This window comes from Gopherus flavomarginatus, chromosome 15 (assembly GCF_025201925.1).
Source record: "Gopherus flavomarginatus isolate rGopFla2 chromosome 15, rGopFla2.mat.asm, whole genome shotgun sequence".
Lineage (NCBI taxonomy): Eukaryota > Metazoa > Chordata > Testudines > Testudinidae > Gopherus > Gopherus flavomarginatus.
Window position 1 is genome coordinate 15,503,587 of NC_066631.1, and position 26,190 is coordinate 15,529,776.

General features: G+C 43.3%; 2 protein-coding genes across 2 annotated transcripts; both read left to right on the forward strand.

Moving 5' to 3' along the window:
* The first annotated feature begins 2,788 nt into the window (after nucleotides 1–2,788).
* Nucleotides 2,789–13,661, forward strand: CCDC116 (coiled-coil domain containing 116). The gene is made up of 4 exons (XM_050923989.1): nucleotides 2,789–2,848; nucleotides 4,425–5,036; nucleotides 8,132–8,986; nucleotides 12,621–13,661. Exons 1-4 carry the CDS (start codon nucleotides 2,789–2,791, stop codon nucleotides 13,659–13,661), a joined length of 2,568 nt encoding a protein of 855 aa, XP_050779946.1.
* Nucleotides 13,662–17,210: 3,549 nt separating this feature from the next.
* On the forward strand, nucleotides 17,211–21,051 carry SDF2L1 (stromal cell derived factor 2 like 1). The gene is made up of 3 exons (XM_050924015.1): nucleotides 17,211–17,416; nucleotides 18,789–18,985; nucleotides 20,367–21,051. Exons 1-3 carry the CDS (start codon nucleotides 17,251–17,253, stop codon nucleotides 20,643–20,645), a joined length of 642 nt encoding a protein of 213 aa, XP_050779972.1. The 5' UTR covers nucleotides 17,211–17,250; the 3' UTR covers nucleotides 20,646–21,051.
* Nucleotides 21,052–26,190: the final 5,139 nt, after the last annotated feature.

Below are 26,190 nucleotides of genomic sequence, written 5' to 3' on the forward strand. Positions count from 1 at the left end.
CAGATGGGTCCTTTTACACACTCAGATGCCCCTTAAAGGCATGGAAAGTAAGGTGTTCTGAATCTAGGCCCGCTACCATTGGAGTAAATGGCAAAACTACTATTAACTTTAATGAAAGCAGCATTGAGTGTTTTACTGGATGAAGGTGACGATTTTGTGCTCACCACACATAAAAGTAACAACCTTGAAGAAACCGTGCTATACAAGCCAGCTTTGCTGGTAGCTCATCCAGGATGGGTGGGTTACTGGGATTTTGACAGGAGAAGTAGCCCACAACCACTCCTTTCTTCTTTGCCTTTCCTCAGCTTTCCTCTCTCTGCTGCTCTTGCACTGAGGCCCTAATCCAGCACTGTCCTTAAGCCTTTCCACAGATCACTCATAAGTGGTGATAATGCAACACTAGAGGCAAGTTGCACCTTAAACAGCTTTCTTCTTTACCCTGCCCGCGCCTCCATTTCTCACTATTTCACTTTCTTTGGCTGCGGGGTACTTACATCAGGGGTAGGTCACAGCCCTGACTTCTTCCTTCTCTCCTCTCTTCTGATCTCCCTGCCATGTCCCATCATGATCTTCTTTTCAGTCTTTACCTGGCCCCTTCCTTTCCACACCTTTTCTCTTCCCTCTCCCTCAGCTTCCATGCTGGGAATATCCTATCCTGTGATAGGACTGTGACATCAGAGGCAGTTCCCCCCTATTCCTCTCCTTCTCCATTTCTTTTCCCCCTCTTCCCTGTTTCTAGCTCTCTCCTCCTTTCTCTAGAATTGTCACATTAGAGGGAAATCATAATCTGCAACAGCTCATGGTTGAATTGTGGCATGGTAACTAGAGGCCACCAATTCATTTCCTATGCCCACCCAATCCTTGCTCTTGGTGGGACTGCTCAAAAGGAGGCCAGCTGTCACACTCTGTTTTGTGATAAAGGCAGTTATCTGCAAGGAACTGGATTGTAACCATAGGTGCCAACTTTTCCTGATGCCGATGGGTGCGCAATCCTCCATCTTGCCCCCAGTCCCACCCTGACTCCACCCCTGCCCCATCCCTTCCCCGCCCCCATTCCAACCCCTTCTCCAAAGTCTCTGCCCCAACTCCACCCCTTCCCTGCCCCTATTGGACTCCTTCCCCAAATCCCCACCCCAGCCCGGCCTCTTCCCCGAGTGCGCCGCATCCCCCCTCCTCCCCCATCCTGCCCTGCACTTGCCACCGCAGAACAGCTGTTTCATGGCAGCAAGCTCTGGAAGCTAGGGGGAGAAGCGGGGACGCCACGCACTCAGGGGAGGAGGAGGTGAGCTGGGGCGGGGGGGTGGCGCAGGGAGCTTGGCTGTGGTGGGTGCAGAGCATCCACCAATTTTTCCCCACGGGTGCTCCAGTCCCAGAGCACCCACGGAGTCAGCGCCTATGATTGCAACCATGAAGTCCTTTCACATAGGCCTCCATAACAAATATGTCTTCAAGTCCTCATGTAGGTCATTATCTGGTAATGACTTTTGGTCCCTAACAAATCAAACCTAATTTGAAACAGCATCTGAGAGGTGAAAGGCTTTATATTACCCTGAGCCATTCACTTTGCTCAGGTTAACTTCCTAGTCTCACATGGTGGGGGCCCCCAAGGATCAGGTCCTATATCATTTATCTTTGGACATATTTACAAACTTTTAATGCACAACTATGCATCCTTTCATTTTATGCAGATCATTCTTTATGATTTCTGGAGAATATTAAAGAGGGATGATTGTTAGGATCAGTGAAATGAGAGCTTGGAACTGCTTTTTCACCAGCCAGGTCATGCTATGTAAATGAATGGAATCCTCTATGCAAATACATGGAATCTTTTGCACAAACAAACAGAATCTCCTGCATAACAATCACTGGGGAAGACTGCTTGGAAGAGAGGATGGGGTTGTGATGTGCTTAACTCTCTGACTTCCATCTGAACCTTTCAAGTCAGGTTTCTTCCTCATGGTTGCAAGGTCTCATCCACTGAAACTCTGCTGACTTCAGAATTAGGCAGTTTCCATATTCAAATCTTATGGCACTGAAAGAAATCATAAGAAACCAAAGTCCTGGATACCACTCTCTCTAATTGCCCGGATAGTTCAGCCTTTACGAAAGTAGCTGTAAGTATTAAACACAGCTGGAAGGAGTAAATCTGTTTGCCAGAACCTGGGAATGGGTGACAAGGGATGGATCACTTGATGATTATCTGTTCTGTTCATTCCCTCGGAAGCATGTGGCAATGGCCACTGTCAGAAGACAGGACACTGGGCTAGATGGATCTTTGGTCTGCTCCAGTATGACCATTCTTATGTTCTTATTTGCTGGTAAGAAATGACCTATAGCAATTAAATATTTGATGGCATTTTGATGTTTTAAATATGCTATAAGGGGCTAAATTCTGGGGTACACTGAGGTAAATCCAGAATGGCTTCAATTATTCTCTTTGTTTTATTGCCCTGGTGACAAATTCATCTGATCTAGAAATGTGCTTGGATTTTCTTTTAGACTTTCTCCTGAGGTACTTCTAAGGCTTTTGGATGGGATGAGTGTGCAGAGGGAGATGGCAGGGGTTATTTGACAGATGGTGTGAAATCCTGGCTCCACTGCAGACAAAAGCAAAACTGCCATTGACTTAAATAGGGTCAGGATTTCCCCAGTGCTCTGTATCTCTCATCCCTCGAGAGCCCTTCTGTGTGGGAAACTCTTTCCAGAGCCTTGTGGAGCTGCAGCAGGAAGAGGAAGAAGAGGGAGCTGCAGGCAGGAGAGGAGGGAGAGTCGCTGTCCTTTCAGCACCATGGTGGGCCGCTACTACTCAGGCTATTTGGCAGATGATGAAGATCTTCAAGGAGCCCAGGTGAGAATCAGAGAAAGAGAAATCATCCCTTAACTTGCATTTCTAGGGACACATCCTGCCATGGGTCTACACAATGGGTGTTGTGGGGGCATACTGGGATCGGGATTTCATTATTTAAACTAATCACACTGCAGACAGCAGTGACTCTGGGCCTGCAACATTTTCCTACCTGGAGTCACCCCAATAGCCTTTTATTTCCAATCCCACGGGAAAGATTTCTGGTCCCTCTCATCTACCTTATACATCCATTTCCATCCCACAGATTTTATCTTTGTCCCCTCTCTGCCCTAATACTCCCAAGTATCCTTCATACACACTCCTTGCTCCCCATACACCTCACCTGGCCCCCACTTACCCATCCACCCAACACACTCACATAACAACATCCTCACTGCTCCACATGTGCAAGTCATCCTTCCCTGCCAGTTTACCCCCTGACCCACCTCAATCCCCACCGCCACTTGCACTGCCCACACTGGCACACCTTATCCTCAGACACACACAGCAGATGCCCCTGCCCTCTCACACACCATCCAGACATATCTTAGTACCTCCCAGCGGACCTCATCTTCACCCCCTATACACACCAGTATCACATACATGCTCCTTGCCCCCTCCCCCTGCCACCCTGCACACACTAGAGACAGCCTAACTTGCCCTTTGGGCCTGGTTCTCCACTCACTGAGACTGGTGTAGATCAACTATAACGCCCGTGAAGTTGCAGTGGTATGAAAAAAGTGTAAGGGGAGGAGAATCAGGCCTATATTTTGCCTGTGATATTTCTGTTCTGCTTGCTGTAGGTAAAACGTATGTTTTGGGCAGGGGGGCAGTGTGGGAGGAGAGAGACAACAAGTAGCTTTTGTAATGAATAGGCTGGTTATTACAGCTCATCACAATGTCTATATTAATGCTTCCTCAGCTGAGTGAGATGGTTTCCTCTTTTGAACTTATATAAACTTGCAACAATCCCCATTAATGCATCAGTTTTGACACTTGGCCTTTCCACACCTGCAACCAATTCCAGGGTCACATTCCAAGTTGTTCACCAGAAATAATGTTTAACCTTCTTTCCTTGCAAAGTGAATATTAGAATCACAACAGTTAGAGCTAGCAAATGGAAGTGTCAAGCACAGAGACAGGCGATTTGGGTTCTCTGGTCCCAGCTCTGCTGCTGACTCACTTTGTGAGCTAAGTCACTTAACCGTTCTGTGCCTTAGTTTCCTCATTTGTAAAATCGGGGTGATAAAACGTTCCTCTCTCATGGGCTATTGTGAGGTTACATTCACTCATGCTTGTAAAATCTAGAGATCATGGATGGAAAGCACCGGAAAAGTGCAAAGTATTCTTAAATGATTATTCTCTTATTGATCAAAGATTTACTAAATAATCTACTCCTTCCTCCTCCACTTGCAGGATTATTCCAAAATTAATGTAATTTCTCATGCTTTACTATGGAGTTACAATAGTGACTCTACAGTTAAGACTGCAAAAGCCAATCTAGTTTTTCACAGTCTCAAGCAACAGGGCTTCAGATCTTCCCAGTCTCCTCATTAATGACACTCCCTGCTTTGCTTAGTTACAGAGAGACAAATCGTCAAACAAGCCAACTGTTTCCCAAGTGAGAAAAACATATGACTGGAAAGCCCTGCTAAGACCAGCTTCTCCCTGTGGATGCCACAATCCAACCGTATCACCAGATGTTACGGCTTTTAGCACATTTGAGACTGACAATAAAGTGGGAAAAAAAGGGAAGCAGGATGATCCCATCTCTAATGTCCATGGGGCTGCACAGGATTTCTCCAATTTTGTGGACTTCTTGGTTGACATGGATGCATTGGACAGCCTCCAGCAAACCATGGAAGAGGCAATCCGGAAAATAAGGGAAGTTATAATGGAGGATGAAGAGAGTCTACTTGATTTCAAAGAGGATGTCAGTTCTAGTCCAGAAAGTGAGTCTTTGACCATCTCCTGTCAAAAGCAGTGTGATTGTTTCAGCTCAAGTCATTATTCCTCCACATCCAGCTCAGAGGAAGACTGGAAAGAATGTTTCAAAAGCAAGGCCAGGGATAAGATGGGCAGTGAAACCAAACTCCAGAATCAGTGCATGCTGGATAAGTTTGTAGCTCAAGTCCCAAAGAAAGAAACAAGGAAGAGGATGGAAGAAGTGGCTGGGATAGTCCACACGAAGGTATTTCTACTCCTCTCTTTTAATTCTCTGGGCACTAGGACTCTTTTTTCCATAAAATTAAAGTAGGAAAGAAAGTACTCCCAATTTTTATGTGACACTACTTTTATAGTATTGTAGACATACACAAGTAGCAAAATTCTGCCCTTACCAGTAGGTGCCTCACTGGCAGGGGAAGAGAGAAGGATCTGTGCTCGCTATTTACTCAGTGCAAGAGTCATTCTGCCAGAGGGTGATGAAACGGCTCAGGGCAGGCAGCTTCCAAGCACACACTTTTCGTCCCTTTCATACACAGCTGGGGCAGCACATGCCAAAGAGCATGTACGCTCACCAGCTTGGGACTTGGCCATGCCCTCTAGTCACCAGATCATGTCCCATGAGGCCTGTGCTGTGCCGGCCTGTGCAGACAAACTCCCCCACCCTAGTGCTCTACGGCATGCTAGCTGCTTTGTAGAGGTAGGAGGGAAGAGGTTTCTTACGCCCTGTTCCCCCACCCCGAAGCTAGGTTACTTATGCAGCACAGCACCGGATTTGACCCATAATCTATCACATACCTAATCCATATGCATTTCTAACTGTCTGTGTATCTACTTTGCCTTTTGCATGCACCAGTGCCGTGAACACACATGCAGCTGCACTAACTGCACATACAAATTATGGTACAAATGCACACGTTTTTGTGTACACATGCAGTTGTGACTACTTGCCATAAAAGCAAGGCAATTCCAAATTACAGCTGAAATTTCATCCTGAACTTTCTCCTTTGGGCTTCACATTAGTCTACCATAAAGAAATTCAGGGAGTATGTGTCCCCCTGGTTGACGGGCATTGCATTATGTAGGCACAATATGGTGAGTTAAGAATAGCATAGCCATCTCTGAAATTAAACACAATGTAAAAGAATCCAGCCATTAAAAGAGCCATGAATTCTCTGCACCAAAGTTGTGCATTGAATATACAGGGAAACCTGGTTTATGCCATTAGCCAAGGAACCACCAAAAATCATTGCAGACTAGAGAGCTAACAAATGAAGATACAGAATTGTGATAGAAACTTTAGAAATATTTTACAGTAGTTGCTGAAGGGGTGGAGCTGTTTGGAGTGGATGAATTCTGGGTTGTTCCAGGTGTTGAGTGGAGTGTATTCTAGTCATTACAGACTCATCGGCCCCTGTCCCACCAAAACCTGACCACTTTTGACCCTAGTCCCTGCAGCTGCTTCTTGTCCCAGTTCCCTCTACAAACACATCCTTGACTCTTCATGCTCGTCTTGCTCCTCCATACCACAGTGTCATGTCTCAGTCCCTGTCCACTCTCCCTCTGCACCTCAACAGAGTCTCCCCCATCACTACCCCAGGCCTGACTCCTCATCCCTCTGTATTCCAAGCAGGCTATTTCCTCCTCCTTCTCCTTGCTGTCTGGGTGACAGCAGGGGGACCACTGAGACCACAAGAGAGAGAGGGAGTCTCCCTGCTCGAAGTTCCTATGCCCAGCATTACAGCAGACCCTGGCTCCCATGAGGAGCAATTGCCAGGAGAGTCCTGCTCACCTCCTGCATCCCTGTGCAAATGGACTGTTTGCAGAATTTAGCTGCCAGATTCTTAACAAGTCTCTGCTTTACTTATGCAAACTGGGATTTTCAGAGACTCATAACTTGGCCAAATTTGGGTGTGTTTCCACGGGGACAGCAAAAGGCATGTCCCTGACACCAAGGTCCCCCTTCCCTGGCCAAACTTCAAGTTTCTTCTCCAAAGCATGAAAATGCTAGAACTTGTCAATGAAACAGCTGTATTAATTTTCTAATAGGGGCAAAACAGCATATTTTTTCCTAATCTCATTCTAAGAAATGGCTGAATCTTTTTTGTTGAAATTTTCTAAAAATAATTCATCCTGAGGCAGACACCAACTATGGAAAATTTCAGCCTGAATGGTGAAAGTTTGGCAAAATTATAAACCACTGAAAACAGGGTCTTATAATAGAAAACATTGGGCAACCTTACCCACTTTGCTTTCCAGCTTCCAGCCTCACTAAGCACAGTGTGTACTGCCTCATGTCACCACAGAAGGCTCCCTAGTCCTGGCCTGGGCTGCACAGTCATGGAAGGGACTGTGGTCTGCACTACAGATGTGGGCTGCTGCTCATCTCCTGAGCTGGCTTGGGGACCCTTCCTTTGCTCACACCTGTCATGGAACTGCAGAGTTCTCCTGGATGGGTGTTCCACTGCTTTTCACTTCACCACAGTATGCACTTCGAGTAGTCCCAATGAAGCTAACTGGTGCAATAAACTGTAAAATGAGGACATAAACTGGAAATGGGCCAAAAAAGTGGAGTTTGGGTCTGGATCTGATTTACTCTAAAGGTTCAGGTGTGGGCAGCATTGCTAGCCCAATGGTTCAGAAACCATGAATCATGCACCTAAAAATCACATATAATTAATTTGGGATTCTTTTTATTTGTCTTCTGGTTTCTTTAGGGTGCATGTGGGCCACATTTTCAGTCTTTTCTCTACAACCATGATGCTACAAAATTACTTATTTAAAAATATGAAATCTCAGCTTCTCCTGTATTCACATGCCTCCAGGAGCTGGGGCTTCAAGCATAATACCAAATATCACAAGATTTGTGATAAAATTGCAAAAAGTTGGTAACAGAGCGTGAGGCTGAATGAAAGCTGCAGTTCAGGCTTGGATTTTATTGTACTGCTATCTTGCAATTTTAAACTTAAGTGCTGGAAGTCTCATGAGAGCAGCTGTTCTCAGAAGAACAATTCCACCCTACATGCAGCCAGTTCATGGGAATGTTCTCATAAGAGTTGTGTTGCATTCAAACAGAAAATAGGTCTCTCTGGTTTTGGATCCATTCCAGAACCAATATTTGAAAAGGACAGGTTCAGATACAAGGATTAAACTCCAGTCTTCACTGAATTTCACAAGAGTTCAGATTCAAGGACCCATCTCTCAAATCTGAAATGGGATTTGTCTATTGAAACCTTAACTCTTTTCCTTCCTTTGCTACAATGTCCTAATGCTTCCTTTTGCTTTTATCCATTACATTATTTACTCTTTTCAGATCTTCATCTTCTTTTTGTTCTGTTACAGAGTGTTACAGAAAAATCAGCTGATTATTATTTCCGTCAAGAACATTTTCACATTTGGGCACAATTGGCAGAGTCTTCTGTTGGCTTCCATGAACAACGAGCTACATCAGATTTTTTCTCTAAGATTAAGAAGAAAGATAAGTCTCAGTTTGAGAAAGACTCCTCTTTTGATACTAAATACATTGAAAAAGAAATCACAAATGTCCAGAAACGACCTACTCCATCTGATACTGCTCTCTGTTATCCTGGCCAGCAGCCATTTGAACCCCTGGATTTCTTAGAAGAAAATAAATTAGTCTCTGCTCTTCAAGATATTGTAAATCAGGCCATTCTAGAATTATTGAATACAACAAAGAAGGATGGATCCCCTTTATTTAACATGGCCGATGACTCTGGCATTACTGGTGATTCCCAGCCATGTGGTTTTTCACCTGGAAATATAGATGAGTCGACTCAAACAGCTTCAGAAAATGTAGAGGATGGAAAGACAGAGGAGGAAAAGACAGAGGAGGGAAAGGAATCCAAGTCACAGACAAGAGAGAAGACATTAAAAGAATCGACACAAAAATCAAAACATGGACCACAGTCACTTCATAAATCCAAGCCAAAATCACCACTTGAGAAACCTCCATCTAAACCAAAATATGTGCCACCCCCACTCCCTAAATCCAAGCCTAAGGCAGTAGAAGTGGCACCTCCACCTAAAGCAAAATATGTACCGCCCCCACTCCCTAAATCCAAGCCTCGGCCACCAGTTGAGAAACCTCCTCCCAAACCAAAATATGTGCCACCCCCACTTCCTAAGTCTAAGCCAAAGAAACCGGCAATGGCAGAAGAGGAACTTTCATTTTCCCAGGTACCTTCGCTTTTTTTAGCTCAACCAAAATGATTTATCATCATATATCTGTAGAATACTTGAGTATTGTTATCATTCCATAGTGCTTGGTGCTGTTTATACCTATTTCATAGTGTATGAGGTCTATTTAAGAATCAGGGATGAATGAACTCATTTTGCCTAATTTCATGCCCACTTGAACAGCGGGGACTCGTAACTTAGATTCAGTCATTATAGGACTGTGTTCAATTTAGGAGAGCTCACAGAGCTCTTTGCAGTCCTCATACTTCAACTACGCAGGAGCAGAGTTGTGTGAACAACTGATTTTTTGGGTTGCTGGCAGTTCTGAAAAATTGAAAAAAAAATTATTTGGTGTCAACCCGAAACCAAAACTTGCTGGAATTTTCAGTGAATCAAAAAATCAGAAACGTTTTAATTTTGAATTGAACAAAACTCAGCCCAAAACTAAACATTTCATTTAGATTTCAGGCTTTTCTGTTTTAAACAAAGGCAAGGGAAATTTGGAAACAAAGGGCTGGATTTACAAGTGGACTTTGGAGCCATTCACAAAATTGAGGAAATGGTATTAGTGGTGCCTCCACCCCTTTAACCTTATATCCCAATGCTCAGAGCACTCACTTGGGATGTGAGAGACTCGGTTTCTAATTCCCACTCTGGATCAGAGACTTTGGTAAATGAGATCAGAACCTGGTCCAGGGGAAGGACGGGAAGCTGCACAGTGTAAATGAAGGGAGGAGTTGGCCTTTGGTGGTGATTGTGGTGGCTTTTACTGTCACATTGGGTTTAATATTAAATGGCTAATTTTCCACTATGAAAATGTTGAACTAGGGCCCTGATTCTGCAAATGCATGTGGGTAGACTCCTGAGTCTTTTCAGTGTCCCAGTGACTTCAGTGGGACTCTGCATAGGTGCAGGGTCCACCTGGGTGGAGTATCTTGCAGGATCAGGATCTAAATATGCATTTAAGGCTAAATCTTAGTCCCACTAAAGTCAACTGGAGTTTTACCCTATATCAGGGATTCCCAAACTGTGGTAGGTGGTCTTGTTGGAAGTGATACACTGTAACAGGGTGGTCTGTCCCCTCTAAAAAGTGGGGGGGGGAGCTAAGGCCAGGTAACCTTTATTCCATCACATGACCCCTTTATGGAAAAAGGTTTTCAAGGGAGCAGTAGACTACCTGGGGAATAGGACCAGGTGTTAATCAGGTAGATATCACTTTAACATGATAAAACCTTGATGTTAGATGGCTCCCAGGAGGAGAATTACAGGGGAGCATCAAGTCGGAGTTCAGGTTCCCTGGGATGGGACCTACAAACAGAAGGGAGACTGAGGAGGGCTGTTGGGGCCTACACTAAAGGGAAGAAATGAATGAAATCAAGGGAGGTTTCATGGAATGAGGCTGGAACCTGAATACTGGTGGGATGTGGAAACCTGTTTGAATCACAGCACAACCCCATGGAGAAGAGCTGTGGAATCCCTTAACCAAGAGGAAAGAATTGTGAGGACAGGAGGCGGAGATATGTAGGAAAGACAATCCAGAGAGAATCCAGGGGCTGTGCACCCACACAGCACCAGAGCTCTCCTGCACTCCAGCTGGAACCACTAACATAAATCTAATCTCATTAGAGCTAGCCAAGAAATGGTATTCATATCTCATGATATTTTTCAGGATTTCAAAAATTTTCATATTCCTCATCGGGATAAAACTGAGAACTTTCAAACACTCACATAAAACTGTCCCACAAAAACAAAGAGAGAAACCTCTGCCTCCGCTCAGTTTAGCTAACAGCCTGTGAACAGGGCATTCACCTGTGATGTGCACAACCTAGGTTCAAGTCCCTGGTCTGAATCAGCCAGACCAGGGATTTGTACCTGTATCTTCCACACCCAAGGTGAGTCCCCTGGCCACAGACTATTCAGGGGGTGGGTCTTTCTCAATATCCTCAGGTGCAGTTGTTCAACATGGTATAAATCAAATATGTAGTAGAGCAGGGACCTGAACTTGGGTCTCTTACATTTCAAGTGAGTGCCCTTGCCACCAGGTTATCATGAGTTTGGTCTCTCTCTCTGTTTGGTTTTGACCAGATATTCCATCCTGGATTTGCAAAATCTTTCCCAGCAAAAGTTTTGTTGAAACTGGTATGCTCCCATGGAAAGTTATTTTTATTTTTTATTATTATTATAAGTTTCAGTTTTGACAAACTGACCTTTTCTTATGAATAATGGTTTTGTCAGAAAATTCCCTACCAGCTTTAAACCTCATGATCTCTAACTCTTCCACCCAGACTCCCTCAGGCAAACTGTCTTCTCTTCTAATTTGCCTCAGGCAGATCTCCACCAGCCAAATTCAAAACTTACTTTACTGTGAATCCATAAATACTTACATTAAGCCTATTAAGGCTAAAATGTATGTCCACAAAAAGGAGAAATTTACATGTGGTAAGCACTTCAAACATCAGTGTTTTTAAGGAAGTGTACATAGAATTCGGGAACCACTGCACTAGAGTTCAACTGGACCAAGATTTGGCTATTAATTAGAATTAATATTCATACACCACCCTTAAGTCAAAATGTCCAAACCTTTCTATATTTTAAGTTAATTAATGTTCATTTACAGTTGATTTTACTCCATTCCCCCACCTCTTCCTCATAGGCTCTCCTACATACAATGGAAACCCATTAACATTTGAGTCTGAGATGAACTTGGAGTCCATGATTTTTGAAAATAGGTCAAATAAGTTTGTTTGTCCCTACCACAAATGGCTTTTATGCCACATTCTTACAAGAATTAGAAAATATAAAAGGATTTGTAAAGTCAAAAGGGATTGGGAAGAGAGGAGGGGAATCCCTGACAAAGAGTAAAATAATGGGACCAAACATATGAACACTTTGACTAAATGGTAGGTGTGACGGTTTCATCTCGAATCCAAGTGACAGGCTCATCGCAGCAAAACTACTTCACAACAGCAGATGAAATGACAATGTCTGAAAACAAATTCTTAGTAATTTTCTAATGTAAATATGTAAAGGAATGTATCCTAAGAAGATATGTAGCATATCACGCTCATGCAGATCACAAATGAGCCAGATTTCTAAATGTATCCTCACTCCCATTGAAATCAGTGGGAGGTAGGTGCCTCAACACTTGTGAAAATCCCACCAGGTGCCCATCTGCATCTTTAGGGGCCTAAATACCTTTAAAAATCTGGCCCAATATGTTGCATTTCCCCACCTTCAAATAGCAAAAAGGAAATCAAATACATACAGCAATCAAAACCAAAATTTGGATGATTCCCCTCACATTGGATCTGCCACAAAATATGCACAGCTGATAGAACAAATGCTATTTGCAGTTAGGCTGGTGGAAATCCAGACTAACTCTATTGATTTCAATTTACACCTAACAGAGAGCAGAATTTGGCCCAAAGGGCTTGATCCTGCTCTCAAATTGGTATAAATCAAGAATAGCTCCATGGAAATCCATGGAGATATACTAGTGGGTGGTTGCAGAGTTGGGCCCCATAGGTTTAAAATACTGTTAACTTACTAAATTTTACACTTAAAATGTTGGTATTAAATAGACTTTTTAATGACTAACCTTTTTTTCTGTTTTGCTCACTGAAATTATGGATAGTCTACTGGTCGTTTTCTTTCAAGACATCAGTTTTACAGACAGATTTTAAAAACAGATCTATCAGGTGGACGCTTGAAAGGCAAACTTTACAGAAGACAAGAGGAGATTGTTGACTTTCTTGTTGAAAATGCAGCCAAACATGTATTGTACAAGTATAACTACGAAAAGTCACTGTCAGAGAAACTTGGGTTTATTTCAGTTCCTGTAACAAAGGTACTCCTTGAGATAATGTTTGGCTTTAAAAAATTAAAAGGCAGCGGCATAAGGTTATCATCACAGATTGATTGGGCTGAGGTATATCAGCAGGTACATGCCAAAAGACCCACTAAACCCCAAAAACTTAGTTCAAAGAGTGGTGACAAAAAAACCGCTCATTCTAAACCAAAAATGATCACTGGCAAGGTAAAATTAATTGAGAAACCCACTGAACAAAACATCTCTTCTCTGCCAGAAATAACTGAAATAGTTCCTCTAAAATTCCCTGATGATATACCACAAAGTGGAGAGGATTTGCAAGGTCGGGATTCTGTTGAAGCCTTAAGACAAATGTCATTTTCTAGAAAGTCTATCATTCCCATTGATAGCCAGAAAAAATTATCTGCTGTTTTTCTGGACACTGAGGGACAGAATTCTATAGAATCTCCTAGGCAATCCTTGTCTTCTCGAAGGGCTAGCATCACCAGTGACAGCAACAGAAAATCACCGACAGTTTTACCAGACACTGAAGCCCAGGATTCTGTAGAACCTCTTTGGGAAGCCTCATCTTCTAGAAGGACTAGCATCACCAGGGAGAGCAGCGGAAAATCATCAACTGTTTTACTGGACACTGAAGGCCAGAATTCTGTAGAACCTCTATGGCAAACCTCATCTTCTCGAAGGACTAGCATCATGGAGGGGAACAACAGAAAATCATCGACTATTTTACCGGACACTGAAGGCCAGAATTCTGTAGAATCTCTAAGGCAATCCTCATTTTCTCAAAGGACTAGCATCACAGGGGACAGCAGCCGAAAATCATCAACTGTTCTCCCCAAAATCTGAAACCCTACCAGTTTAAAATAAAACAAATATATTTGTATTTTATTGTCAAATTTCTTCTATTTATTTACATGTATTGTTAACACACCTGAATACCTATTATCGGCCCCCACTCCACAAATGACGTGTCTGTTAGGGGTCAGGGAGCTATACGTTTCCAAAGATTCTTTGCAATCTACCCTTTCTTTTACTACATCTAGCTCTCCTTGGGTGATTGACTCCTATTATAATTATTACTATTATTTATTATTTGTAGTACTGCAGTGCTTAAAGCCACAGCTGAGATCAGGGCCCCATTATGCTAAATGAAGTGAGCTAATAAAATTACGGTACTCAATCTGGAGAAGCATCATTACAACCAGTTTATCAATGTGGGGCAAAGGAAAATAGATGTAGTGAGTCATAGAACAGTTAGGGGGGTAATTTCCTTCTCCCCACCGTAATTTCACTGATTTAAGTGGAATGACTCCTAATTTACACCCACTGACCTCAACAGGCTTTGGATGAGGCCCTGAATGTCGTGCCTCAGATTAGCAGCAATCTGAGAACTAGAAGCCAAGAGTCCTACCACATTCTTCATACCCAAGCACTTGTATATGAAGCGTTATGAGTCCAGCTAAATCGGTACAATTTGGTGTATAGATCAAACCTGAGAGCTGCCTGCCATGTTAGCCTCATTGTCAATTAGTGCTTTTGTCATGCATACTAAACAGAAAGCTCAAAGCTTGTTTCACAAAGACCAATATAATAGAAAGGGAAATCCTCTCGTAAAATACAGTGCTTTGTGCCAGAATACTCCTCGCAAGATACGCCCCTGTATCTTATGGGTTCCTGCACTTTTAATCCATGACTGATTCCTACTGCAAAGTCAATTACGGCCTGATTTTCATGGGTGCTCACTAGCCACAAGTACAGTGGAAAGAAAGTTGTGAGTGCTTAGTATCTCTGAAAATCAAGACTACAGCCTAAGGACTGTAAGGTTAAGTGACTAAGGGCCTAAGGCATTCTAGCTGTTTGCTGGTCTGGTCTGTTATACTGATTCAGTTTCACTGAGTTTTTTGTTTCATGTGCATAAAAAAAAATAGAAATTATAATGTTCCCCTCCAAGAAGCATATAACTCAGTCCCACCCCCATCATATAATTTCAGGGGAGAGTTTACCTGCAGCTCACAGCAGCCTACTAAAAACAACAACAGCTCCTATAGCAATAATGTGGCTGTTAATTGCCATAGTTGTTTGGCACTAATGGGGTTCTTTGTTGGCAACCTTTCTAACCCAATTATGTTTCTAAAGTACAATTGAAACACATTGTAGGGAGCACCATATAAACAGTACTAAATGCACTGGGAGTTAGTGACCTCCCAGAAAGATAAACAGGTGCCAGCTAAAGCCCCATACGATTGATTTTCCATGGCTAAAATGGCAACCACAGACATCTGTTCTGCCCTGTTTAAAAAAACAGTAACAAAAGTGAGCTGTTGTTTTAGAAGAAGAGGAAAGTCTCTTACAAGAAACAGAAATAAGGTTTCAAGTGACAAACAATGCACCATATTCATTTGCATTCTTTTGGGTCAGCCACAAACATCAAGCAATAGAAAATGATTTTCTGATTAACAGAAATGGATATGATGTGGGGAGCAGGGGTGCTGTTGTGGTTGAGGGAGATTTAGGACTGAAGCTTAATTTAATACAGGCAATTTGAACACGCATGAACCAAAAATCAGAGACACTTCTCTACATATGTCATAGGTTAATATCAACAAGTCAAATAACAAATCTTTGAGTGAACGAATAAATGAGTTGCATCATGTGGGGAGCAAAGGGCTTGACAGATTCAGCACTGGTGGAAAATGGAGTCAGCTGAGTATCTCATGATGCTCTCACTAGCCCAAAGTGGTGATGTGCTGCCCAAACTATCCAGGTCAGGATAACTTAGAGCACAGCGCCACTTCTGAGCTGTTGCACACATACAATTCCATTCCTGTTTACCTCCTTGTGGCTTGGAGAGTTGGAGACTTTTTGCTCTGTCCCAAGAAAATTATGTTGCCTTCATAGGAGCATTAAATTGGTAGCTTGGCATCCTCACACCATGCTTCCAGCAGTGAACATGGTATGTTGTACAGGCCCTGTATCCACTATCAGATGCATACCTAACACAGCCCACATAATAGTTCCCTCAGTGTCACCTCTTGCCCCAGCGGCTCCTGTAGATAAAGTGATGAGAAACACATTCCTCTTCCTTCCAGAACCATGTAAGGAAAGAAAATTTGCTTTAGTCTGCAGAACTGCACTAGGAGTGAAAAAGGATCCATTCATTGTCCCAGTTACTTTCTATATGGAGTACTTTTCTGTTATAGTTTGTATAATTTAATAATTGCTTTATGCTATAATAACTTCAGGGTAGCACTTGGGATAAAAAAAGTGACATTTCTGCTCCAAAAGCACAGGCACACAATCACTTGAGCTGAATGGAAGTCATTATTAGCTGTTTGCAATATGTTGACTGTGCCACATGGTTGAGAAGCTGATTTTATCCAGTACAGGGGCAGTGGTACACACACATACTAACCAATCCGTTACAATATTCTGACTTTTCTTTTCGGCCCTTTGTTAAATGTGGCATTGTGAAAGACAAGAGCTATGTGGCAGAGAAGCTCACTGAACTTCTTGAAACTGTTATTTCCAGGATGCTAAGTTATTTAATAGCTCAGTCTCATTGCCAGGCCATTTGAGGGTCCCATTTTCACCTTATCATTAGGGCTGGTCAAAAACTTTCCATTTACATTTTTGCAACTGAAAATTGGGGTTTCAACTAAACAAGTATTTTAGCAGAAGGTGATTGCTGTCCTCAAAAAACTCTTTTTTGTTTTGTGTTGGGTTTTTTGTCTGAAAACTGAACATTTTCCATTTTTGGGGGGAGGAGTTGTTTATTTTTGAAAGGTAGGAATTTTCAGTGGATAAAAAATGTCAGATCAACTCTACTCATGGTAGTATGCTGATGTTCCAGTGCAACAGAGGTAACGCTGATGCAATATCACCGCTTCGCCTTGAGGCATGCTGATGCTTTGCTTGATGTGTGGGTGCCAGGGGAGGGTGGCTAGGCACAAGGTTAACACGCTGATGTTTTGGGGTGGGCTGGCAGTGTGGCACTACAAGGAGTGACAATTGGGCTCCTGTTGCTGCCAATCCCTATAGCAGTGACTAGCCATGAGGCAGCCCCACGTATCCAAGGTCCAGCCCACCTCTCATCTCGCACCTGCCCCCATGCAGGGCCCACTGACTAATTCCCCTGGACTCCAACTTTTGGTTTCCCTCTGGGTCCGTTCCCCGAGAGATGCCACGCCGCCTCTTCTGATTGGTTATTTTGGCATCTTCCCTAGGCCAATGGGCTCCTCCTTCGTGTACGTTTTGTGAAGTCACAGGTGGCGGCCCAATGCGGAGGAGCTGTTGGAAGAGAGGCGGGCGGGGATTGGCAGGCTGCGGTGCTGGCGTCGTATGATTGGCCGGGATGCGGAAGCGGGGTACCGGTCGCTTGCGGAAGCGGGCGGATTGGTTGGTTGTGTGGAGTCGCTGGGCGCCGGGCTGAGGAGAGATGCGGCGCCGCTGCTGCTGCCTCCTGCTGCTCCTGGCGCTGCTGTGCGAGCCGGGCCGCGGCGGCGAGCCCGGGCCGGGCGCTGTTACCTGCGGGTCGGTGCTGAAGCTGCTCAACACCCGCCACAACGTGCGGCTGCACTCGCATGAGGTCAAGTACGGATCGGGTGAGGATCGGGGCCGGAGACGCGGGAGGCCGCGGCCCGGGGGGGGCGGCGGGCCGGGCTGAGGAAGGGGCCGGAGGGTGAGTAGCGCGGGAGAACTCGGAGGAGGGCGATGGGGACTCGGGGCTGCCGGGCAAGTAGCCGGGGTGGGCGTGGGCTGAGGCCGGAGCCCTGCCCGGTGACGGGGTGCGACCCGCGGGTCTGAGATCGGCCGCCCGGGGTGAGAGGGGAGCGCCTGGGCCAGCCCGTCAGGGAGGAGGCGGGACCGAGGCTTTCGTGGCGGCGACGCCCATCGCGGGGCAGGAGATGCGGGGAGGGTGGCTGGCTCTTGAAGTGGCTGATAAGCAAGTGCTGTTAAATGGGCTCGTATGGGGCGAAGGAAGAGGGTGGAAGGAAGGGCAGCTCCCATGGACAAATGCCTCGGGCACAAAGCCGGGTGGGGGGTAGAAAAGGCAAAAGTGTCCCGCTACTATCCCACACGCTTCCATATGGCGGGCACATCACCAGCCAGGTTCTCACATGCAGCACATCTACTGAGCGTTACTCCTTCCTTAGCAGGAGTAAGCAAATATCCGGGACTGAGCCACTCAGAACGGTTAGGGAGTATCCAAAAGGGGGGCTGGAGCCATTGGCAACAGACACTTCGATTTAAAAATGCTTAATTTAATGAGCAGTCTTCTGTTTCCACATCCTCAGAACCTGATATCCTAAGGCAGGGAGGGGGCTCAACCTCTTTCTTTCTGAGGACCCCTCAACATGCTATAAAAATTACCTGGAGCCTCATGCTGCACTCCCCCCCTAAAAAAGAATCCTATATTGCTCAGGCTTTGGCTTCACCACCAGGTGGGGGGCTCAGGGCCCAGGCTTCAACCCCATGCGGTGGGGTTTCGGCTTTCTGCCCTAGGCCCAAGCAAGTCTAATGCTGGCCATGCTTGGCGGCCCCCCGAAACCTGCTCACGGTCCCCTTGGGGGCTTCGGACCCCTGATTTGAGAACCACAGTTCTAAGGTGCAGAGTACCTACAACTCCCATTCAAGTCAGTAGGGGAACTGTGAGGGCACAACACCTATGAAAATCATGGCATCCCCTGGTAATATTTGTGTGTTGGTGACTCTTCTGCTTCTCAGCTGTTCAGTATATATTTTTTTCTGGGTTTGCATCACAGGTGGGGATGTTGATCTAGAAGCTGTACTAGTGACAGGAGTAGTGTAAAAATAGGGTGAGAAGGGAAATTAGTCTTGCAACCCTCCTTTGCTGTTCCCCTCCAATTATTAGCGTGAATAGATGGATGTTCTTTAGTAATCAAGTATTTTTGATTTCCCTGAACTGGTGAAAGGTGGGTTAGGTCAACTACCATTTAAATTATTTTGAAACAGGAAGTGGGCAGCAGTCGGTGACTGGAGTTGAAGCTTCAGATGATGCTAACAGTTACTGGCGGATTCGAGGGAAAAATGACGACACTTGCCAACGAGGAACACCAGTGAAGTGTGGGCAAGCAATACGGCTTACCCACGTTAACACAGGAAAAAACTTACACACACATCACTTTCCATCACCGCTGTCCAATAATCAGGTAAGATGGTGAGTTGTGCCTTCAAACCTTGTGCTTTATTTCTCGTGTGTGTAGAAAAAGTGTCTAAAATAGTCTTCACCCTAATTTGGAGCAGTCGCTTGGTAAAGTAAAAGTTTTTGCGAAGCTAGAGACCAGCATGAGACTAAAGACGGTCCAGGGGGTTGGATGCTAGCCAAGGACTCGTGAGAACTATTCTGCCTCAGACTTTGTGTATGAGCTTGGGCAAGTCACTTGGGGTGACACAGTAGCTGGAAGGGTGCGTCCCATCCCAGTGTAGGTAGACAGACACACACTACTTCAGCTCCAGCTAGCATGTTAAAAATAGCAATGTGGCTGCAGTGGCTTAGGCTACCTGCCTGAGTACATACCCAGGGGTCAGGCAGACCAGGGGTCAGGCAAAATTGTATTCAGGACGCTAGCCCAAGACACCACCTACGCTGCTCTTTAGCCATATTGCTAATTTTAGTGCACTAGCTCGAGTAGAGATACCACATGTCTGTCTAATCATGCTGGGAAATCATCCCAGCTGCTGTGTAGACATATCCTAAATCTCTCTGTATCCTCATTTTGCTCTGTGCCCACCCCATCAAAAGAACCCTTTGCTTCCACACTTACACACTTCATCTTTGTATTTCTCTGAAGATCAGTGTTTCCTATTCTTAGTCTTCCCAGCTCCCTCCCTCATCAAGCAAGTACTTCTGCAAAATTTGAAAATATGTCTTAAAATAAATTTCTTATTTAGCTGTTATGGGCTTCCTTAAGTATTCACTGGAGTCTTCCTTCCTGAGAGGCCGCATGGTACAGTGGATAGGATACTAGATTGGGATACATGAGACCTGGGTTCTATTTCTGACTTGGTCACAGACCTACTGTGTGACCTTGGCAAGTCACACGGTCTCCTACCATTTGTCTTGTCTACTTAGATTCTAAGTTCTTTGAGAAGGGTCTGTCCTTTTACTGTGTGTTTGTACAGTGCCTCACACAATGGGATCTCTAGGCGTTACTGCAATATAAATAATAATATAAATGACTGAGAGGAAATGTTTCTTAAGATTGACTTAAATACCTGATTGATGCCATACTATCTTGCTGAGAGGAAGGAAGGTGAGCCCTGTATCTGAGGAGTATTTTGTTCGTTCGTTTTCTTGAAAGGATTGTCCTGTTTCCTTTGTTTTATTTTTGTTCATAATACCTTTATTTTTGGCATTTTACCTCTGGACTATAGAAGGGGGCAAGTTATCCCATCCGGGTTAGATCCATTGCCACAGAAGCAATACAACATAACTCTTTGTTTCCCACCTACCCTTGTCTTTACAATCCCCCTGCTGGCTGAGTGATTGGTGTCTTAAGTATCATTGGTGTTCCCTTGTTTCTAATTCAGGAAGTAAGTGCCTTTGGTGATGATGGTGAAGGAGATGACTTGGATATATGGACAGTACAGTGCAGTGGGACACACTGGGAGCGGGAGGATGCAGTGCGTTTCAAGCACATAGGAACTGACGTCTTCCTTTCAATAACGGGAGAACAATATGGCCACCCAATCAGAGGCCAACGGGAAGTTCATGGCATGAATTCTCCTAATCATCACAACTACTGGATGGCAATGGAAGGCGTTTTCATTAAACCCAGCATGGACCCTGCAAAACACGATGAGCTATGAATGGTTAAAGGACTTTAATGTATCTGTTAATCCAGGAGTAGGAGTTGCCAGTCCTGGGTCTCTTGTAAATAGTCTTGTCTGTTTAACTGACTCTCTGTACAACAGAAGGGCATTAGGATATTCTAGGAATGCAACACTTCTGTGGGCAACTGCAATTTCCTGGATCACATATTGAAATTTGTTTGGCATAGTAGTGCTTGAATTTTCTAATTTAATTGGTGGAAAAAGCTTGTGTTTCTACTAGTTTTCACTGTAATTCCCTTTGCTTATTACTTTCTTCCCCTCTATCCAATCCAAAAGGAAGTGACAGATTTGAAGTAAAGCATCTCTCTGATCAATCTCAAATATAATGCAAATTTATATTTTTGTGTTCCGTCTGCAGTTATAATTAAAATTTTGGAAACTAGTCTCTGCTGTTTAGTGAACGAACGTTACTAAATGACAAGATGGAATAGATCTAGAATGGGGAAAATATTTCTCAAACATGGCATCATGTAGAGGTGATGGAATCAACAATCCAATCTTCCAGAAAAAAATTTCAGTTCACTTGAAAATTGCTTCTAATGTTTGTAATGGGTATCAATGTGTGCTGTATCTACAGTTAAAGACAAACCACTGGAAAATGTAAATATTGTGTATGTTGGGGTAAGGAGACAGTTATTTTTCACTCTAGATAGTGTGGTGGTTTTGTTTTTCTTTTAAGAATTTGCATTTTGGTAATGATACTGCTACTACTACTTAAGTGGTAAGATTGTTCTGAGGACTGTTATAGAAAGTTACTATTTATAGAATTTTGTTCATTAAACAAATTTCTTTAAATAGTCTGAAGGAACAATTGCATTTTAACTTTAATTTTTTCATTTTATTTATTTAGTTTTTGTACTCATACATCACTTTGAAAGATCACTAGAAGAAACCAGATGAATTGATAATAGGGTTATTGTTCAGATTTAGAAATAAGAGCAAACCTCAGCTAATGTATTTTTGAAAAAGAGACACACTAGGGAAATGTGGTCTAGATGAAAAACTACTATAAGGTGAGTGCACAACTGGTTGAATGACTGTACTCAAACAGTAGTTATCAATGATTTGCTATTAGAATGGGGGATGTATCTATTGGGATCCTGCAGGAGTCAGTCCTGGGTCTGGTTCTATTCAACATTTTCACTGATGACTTGGATAATGGAGTGGAAAGTATACTTATAAAATTTTGTGGATGACATCAAGCTGGAAAGGGTTGCAAGCACTTTGAAGGACAGGATTAGAATTTAAAACAACTTTGACAAATTAAAGAATCAGTTTGAATTCAACAAGATGAAATTCAATAAATATAAGTGCAAAGTACTTCACACAGAACGGAGAAATCAAATGCACAGCTCCAAAATGCAGAATAATTGGCTAAGTGGTAGTACTACTGAAATGGATCTGGGGATTATAGTGGATCACAAGGTGAAGATGAGTCAACAATGCGAAGTTACAAAAAAGGCTAATATCTGTAGTAAGAGGAGGCCCTGAGATATAAACCTTGGTATCAGAGGCCCGGCGTGAGGCCTAAGGCCTGAACTAAAGTAATGGTCAAGACTTTACTAACATAAAGCAAGGTTAAACTGTGAGCTAGAGGCAGGCCCTGCTCACAGAAGCTGGCAAGGAAAGGGCTGATGCTGCAAAAAGAGACATACCTAAAAAGTACTGGACACCAGATATCAGAACATTTGCATACTTGTATACTCCACACAAGGAACAGGTTGACCCATCCCACTGACAGGGCCAAAAGGGTAATATGGATAGAGTTGTTTTGTTCAAACCAACATGTACCAGGTGAGAGGCAGCACCTTACTACATAGAGGGGTTGTACCTTGCTACGTAGAGGGGCTGCACCTCAATACATCAGGAGTGATGTGTAACTTGTTTGTACCCATGTAAAAGAATGCATCTGTGAGTGGATGTCTTTGTCCAGCCTAGGGGGCAGTGGAAAGTCCCACCACTGACTGAGCTGAGTCCATTGCCAGGGAGCACATATATACTGGCTAGCAGCACCTTGGACTTCGTTTGCCCAGGAGCTGGAAACTGTGTTTCTCTTCGACAATAAACCTGGCCGACTTGCCTTCATACCTTACTAGAGTCTGTGGTCATTGGGGGTTCTCTCAGGATCTGCTGTGTCAGCTATCTGCGCAAAGCTGGGACAGCACACAGAGGGAACACACACACGCAGCCGATTGATATCAACATCGAACAGAGCAGAGCACCACATCGGTAGCATCTGACAACAATATCATTCTTGGATTTATTAACAAAGTGTTGTATGTAAGAGACGGGCTAATTGCCCCGCTCTACTCAGCAGTGGTGAGGCTTCAGCTGAAGAACTGTGTCCAGTTCTGGGTGCCATACTCAAGGAATGATTTGGACAAACTGGAGAGAGTCCAGAGGAGAACAACAAAAATGATAAAAGGTTTTGAAAACTTGACCTATGAGGAAAGATTTAAAAAAACGGCACATTTAGTCTTGAGAAAAGAAGACTGTGTGGGGGCCTGATATCAGTCTTCAGGTATGTTAAGGACTTATAAAGAGGACTGTGATCAACTGTTTGCCATGTCACTGAAGGTAGGACAAGTAGTAATGGGCTTAGTCTGCAGCAAGGGAGACTTATGTTAGATATTAGGAAAAACTTCCTAATGGTAAGGGTAGTTAAACTCTGGAATATGCTTCCAAGGGAAGTGGAATCCCCATCACAGGAGGTTTTGTAAGAACAGGCTGGACCTGTCAGGGATGGCCTAGGTTTACTTGGTCCTGCCTCTTCAGGGGCCTGGACTTGATGACTTCTCAAGCCCTCATGTCTGAGTACTGGTCAGGAACTCTGTGACCTTGAAAAAGTCATTTAATTTCTCTGTGCCTCTTTCTCCCCACCTGTAAAAAGGAAATAACGCTCACCTGTCACAATGGGGTATGAGGAAGGTTAAGTAATGTTTGTAAAGTATTTTTTAAGATGCAAATTGCTACAGAAGTTGCCTACTCTATTTGCTTTATACAAAAATTTCCCTCATTTTGCTCAGCACAGCAGGGTGGGCGAAAGGTAGCAAAATTAGGAGCACTTATCTCCCCGAATAGACTGTTTAATTACAATTGGAATCATTGAACTATCAATTACTGAAGCAGGAAATTGGCTTGGGCTATTAGGTTTACTCCCTTTACAGCTACTGTCACAACTGTTACAAATGTGAAGCATGCAGGAGCTGTACCACTACTTGGCTCAAACACAGCCCATTACAATTAAATGTGGTGACTAGTGCTTAATATCCTGTGATCATTTATGCTGTTAAGCCTCACATAGTGGCTTCAGTTTTTCCTTTAAGAGTTAGAGTTGTTTGTAATTAGCATTGCCAGTGGAAGAATTCTTCTATTGCCATGCCTTTCTGCAGCACTTACTTGCTTTTCCTACTTACAAAAAGAGGTGAGTGAGACTGTTTTCTGTTGTTGCTGTAGAAATTCACTAAACATTCAGAAGTTGCTAGTACTTTAGCTAGAGACTGTGGGCACACAGAATTTTTCACTGACTTTTTAGTTGAGATGTGAACAGTTAACTAATAGTCAAACATTTTAGTAAATGTACAAGAACTAGGGGCTAGCTGCCACTAAAGTTACTGAGTTCAGTAGGAATTGGATCAGGCTAAAGGATCAATGCTTGTATTACCCATTATAGTACAGCTGAATTCATTTTACTAATACTCTCTTTTAAAATAAAGATCAATAAATGATAGACACAAATGTATAATTACAAAAATATTTCTTCTAAATGTTGCAATACAAGCTGCTGCTTTCTTTCCTTGTTCTATGAAAGACCATTCCCCTGAAGCCAGCATTATAAATAACTTCAAGAGGGGTGGCAGCGTGTGCTAGATAGTTGGGATTATACCTTCTTATCTGTACTGTTGCCAGGAGCCAAGAACCTTTATGTACAAACCCAGAAACTTTGGTGTGGGGGGTGGGAAGTTAGGCATATGCACTCATTGTCCTGTGGAAGATTTTGAGTTGGCTGGAAAAGAAGGGCAGGGCATTGTGCCTGTGGACACAAGCAGGCTGGTTCCCTAGTGGATTTACCCACCTAACTTTTCATATCCCTGCAGTCTCTCTTCCATATGTTTGGCCTGGACATTTAGCTCTCCCATTACCATAACGGAGTAGGAGCTTGCTGGACTTGGCCCTTTTTCCTTGCCCTTATGACCACTGGTACAACAAGTCAAGCTAGACTGGAAGCAGAAATGAGAGAGAGAAAACTGAGAGTAGGGCTATAAGTACTTTTCTTTCTGAGTATGTAGGTGTAAAAGCCTACCGAAGTACCCAGGGAGATCTACCCTACCACTCCTCATTCCCTACAACATTTGAGTCTTTAGCACAGAGGGTTAGTGTATGAAGTGTTTATCCCTCAGCAAGATGATCTTTAACTTTGTAGTACAGCTTGACTTCCACAACAAGCATATCCTTCTCTGTTCTTGAGATGGCTGTTTCTAGAGCCAAGAACAACAGGAGATGGTTATTTTAGTTAAGGAGGATTCAAGTCATTTTGTCCCTTTCACATTAACAAAGTTTTAAAACAGTTCATACTCCAGTCAAGCAAATGTGGTCAGTTTTATGAGCCTATTCAGAAGTGTAAAACTATTGACCTGGGCAAGCATCTGCAGGATTAGAGCCATATACAATAATGTTAGTTTGCCTTGGATATTCAGAGAATCATTAACAACAGTGAGAAAACACCTGTTAGGTGTACTAACAGAGACTGACTAGACAATCTGTTTTTCTATGTTTATGGTTTCCATGTTTAGAACACCTTAAACACACTAATCATTTCCTTGATGGTGAAACTGTGACATATCATGCAACTATTTATTTCCAATTTGTGGGTTTAACACAAATCCTTGTGAAATTTTTGACAAACAATTGTTTTGTGTGTACAGCAATCATTCTGCATTTGGATGAGACTCAAAAATCCATACTGCTAAGTGCATCTCTTATATGTAAGAGAAATTGATTTCCAGGCAAAAATCTAGTAAAGTAAGGGGTCTTTAGCCTCCTTTATATTCTATGATTTGCTTTTGAAGATAATACAGATTTAATATATAGGAATTCAGACAGCTACCTATTAAATCATAGATTTCTGCTATCTCATTCTAAAGCCCTTTTCCATCATTCTTGTAGTAGGCACACTTCTTTCTCTAATGTGATATTGACATTTTAGCAATGCTCCGTATAACAAGTTTAACAGTAATGAAGACATCCCCCCCCCCCTTTTTTTCCCCCCAGATGTCTTGACAAATTAAGAAATAAGACATCTGGAAATTTGAGATTAATTAATTTATTTTCTGATTCTAAATGAATTGATGCCATAATTTAAATGCTTCAATAATCTTTCATTCAAACAGGAATATTTGTGTCACATTCATTTCTTCTCATACCTGCAGTCAGACTGATGAAGATCTTGTAGATCACTGGCTCTTAATCTTTCCAGACTATTGTACCCCTTTCAGAAGTCTGATTTCTCTTGAATACCCCC

Excerpts from the sequence above, each read along its gene's own strand:
- CCDC116 (XM_050923989.1), top strand. The coding sequence starts at position 2,789 with ATGGTGGGCCGCTACTACTCAGGCTATTTGGCAGATGATGAAGATCTT. Across the intron at positions 5,037-8,131 it reads CTGGGATAGTCCACACGAAG|AGTGTTACAGAAAAATCAGC; the intron begins GTATTTCTACTC and ends GTTCTGTTACAG. Across the intron at positions 8,987-12,620 it reads AGGAACTTTCATTTTCCCAG|TCTACTGGTCGTTTTCTTTC; the intron begins GTACCTTCGCTT and ends AATTATGGATAG.
- SDF2L1 (XM_050924015.1), top strand. The coding sequence starts at position 17,251 with ATGCGGCGCCGCTGCTGCTGCCTCCTGCTGCTCCTGGCGCTGCTGTGC. Across the intron at positions 17,417-18,788 it reads TGAGGTCAAGTACGGATCGG|GAAGTGGGCAGCAGTCGGTG; the intron begins GTGAGGATCGGG and ends ATTTTGAAACAG. Across the intron at positions 18,986-20,366 it reads CACCGCTGTCCAATAATCAG|GAAGTAAGTGCCTTTGGTGA; the intron begins GTAAGATGGTGA and ends TTTCTAATTCAG.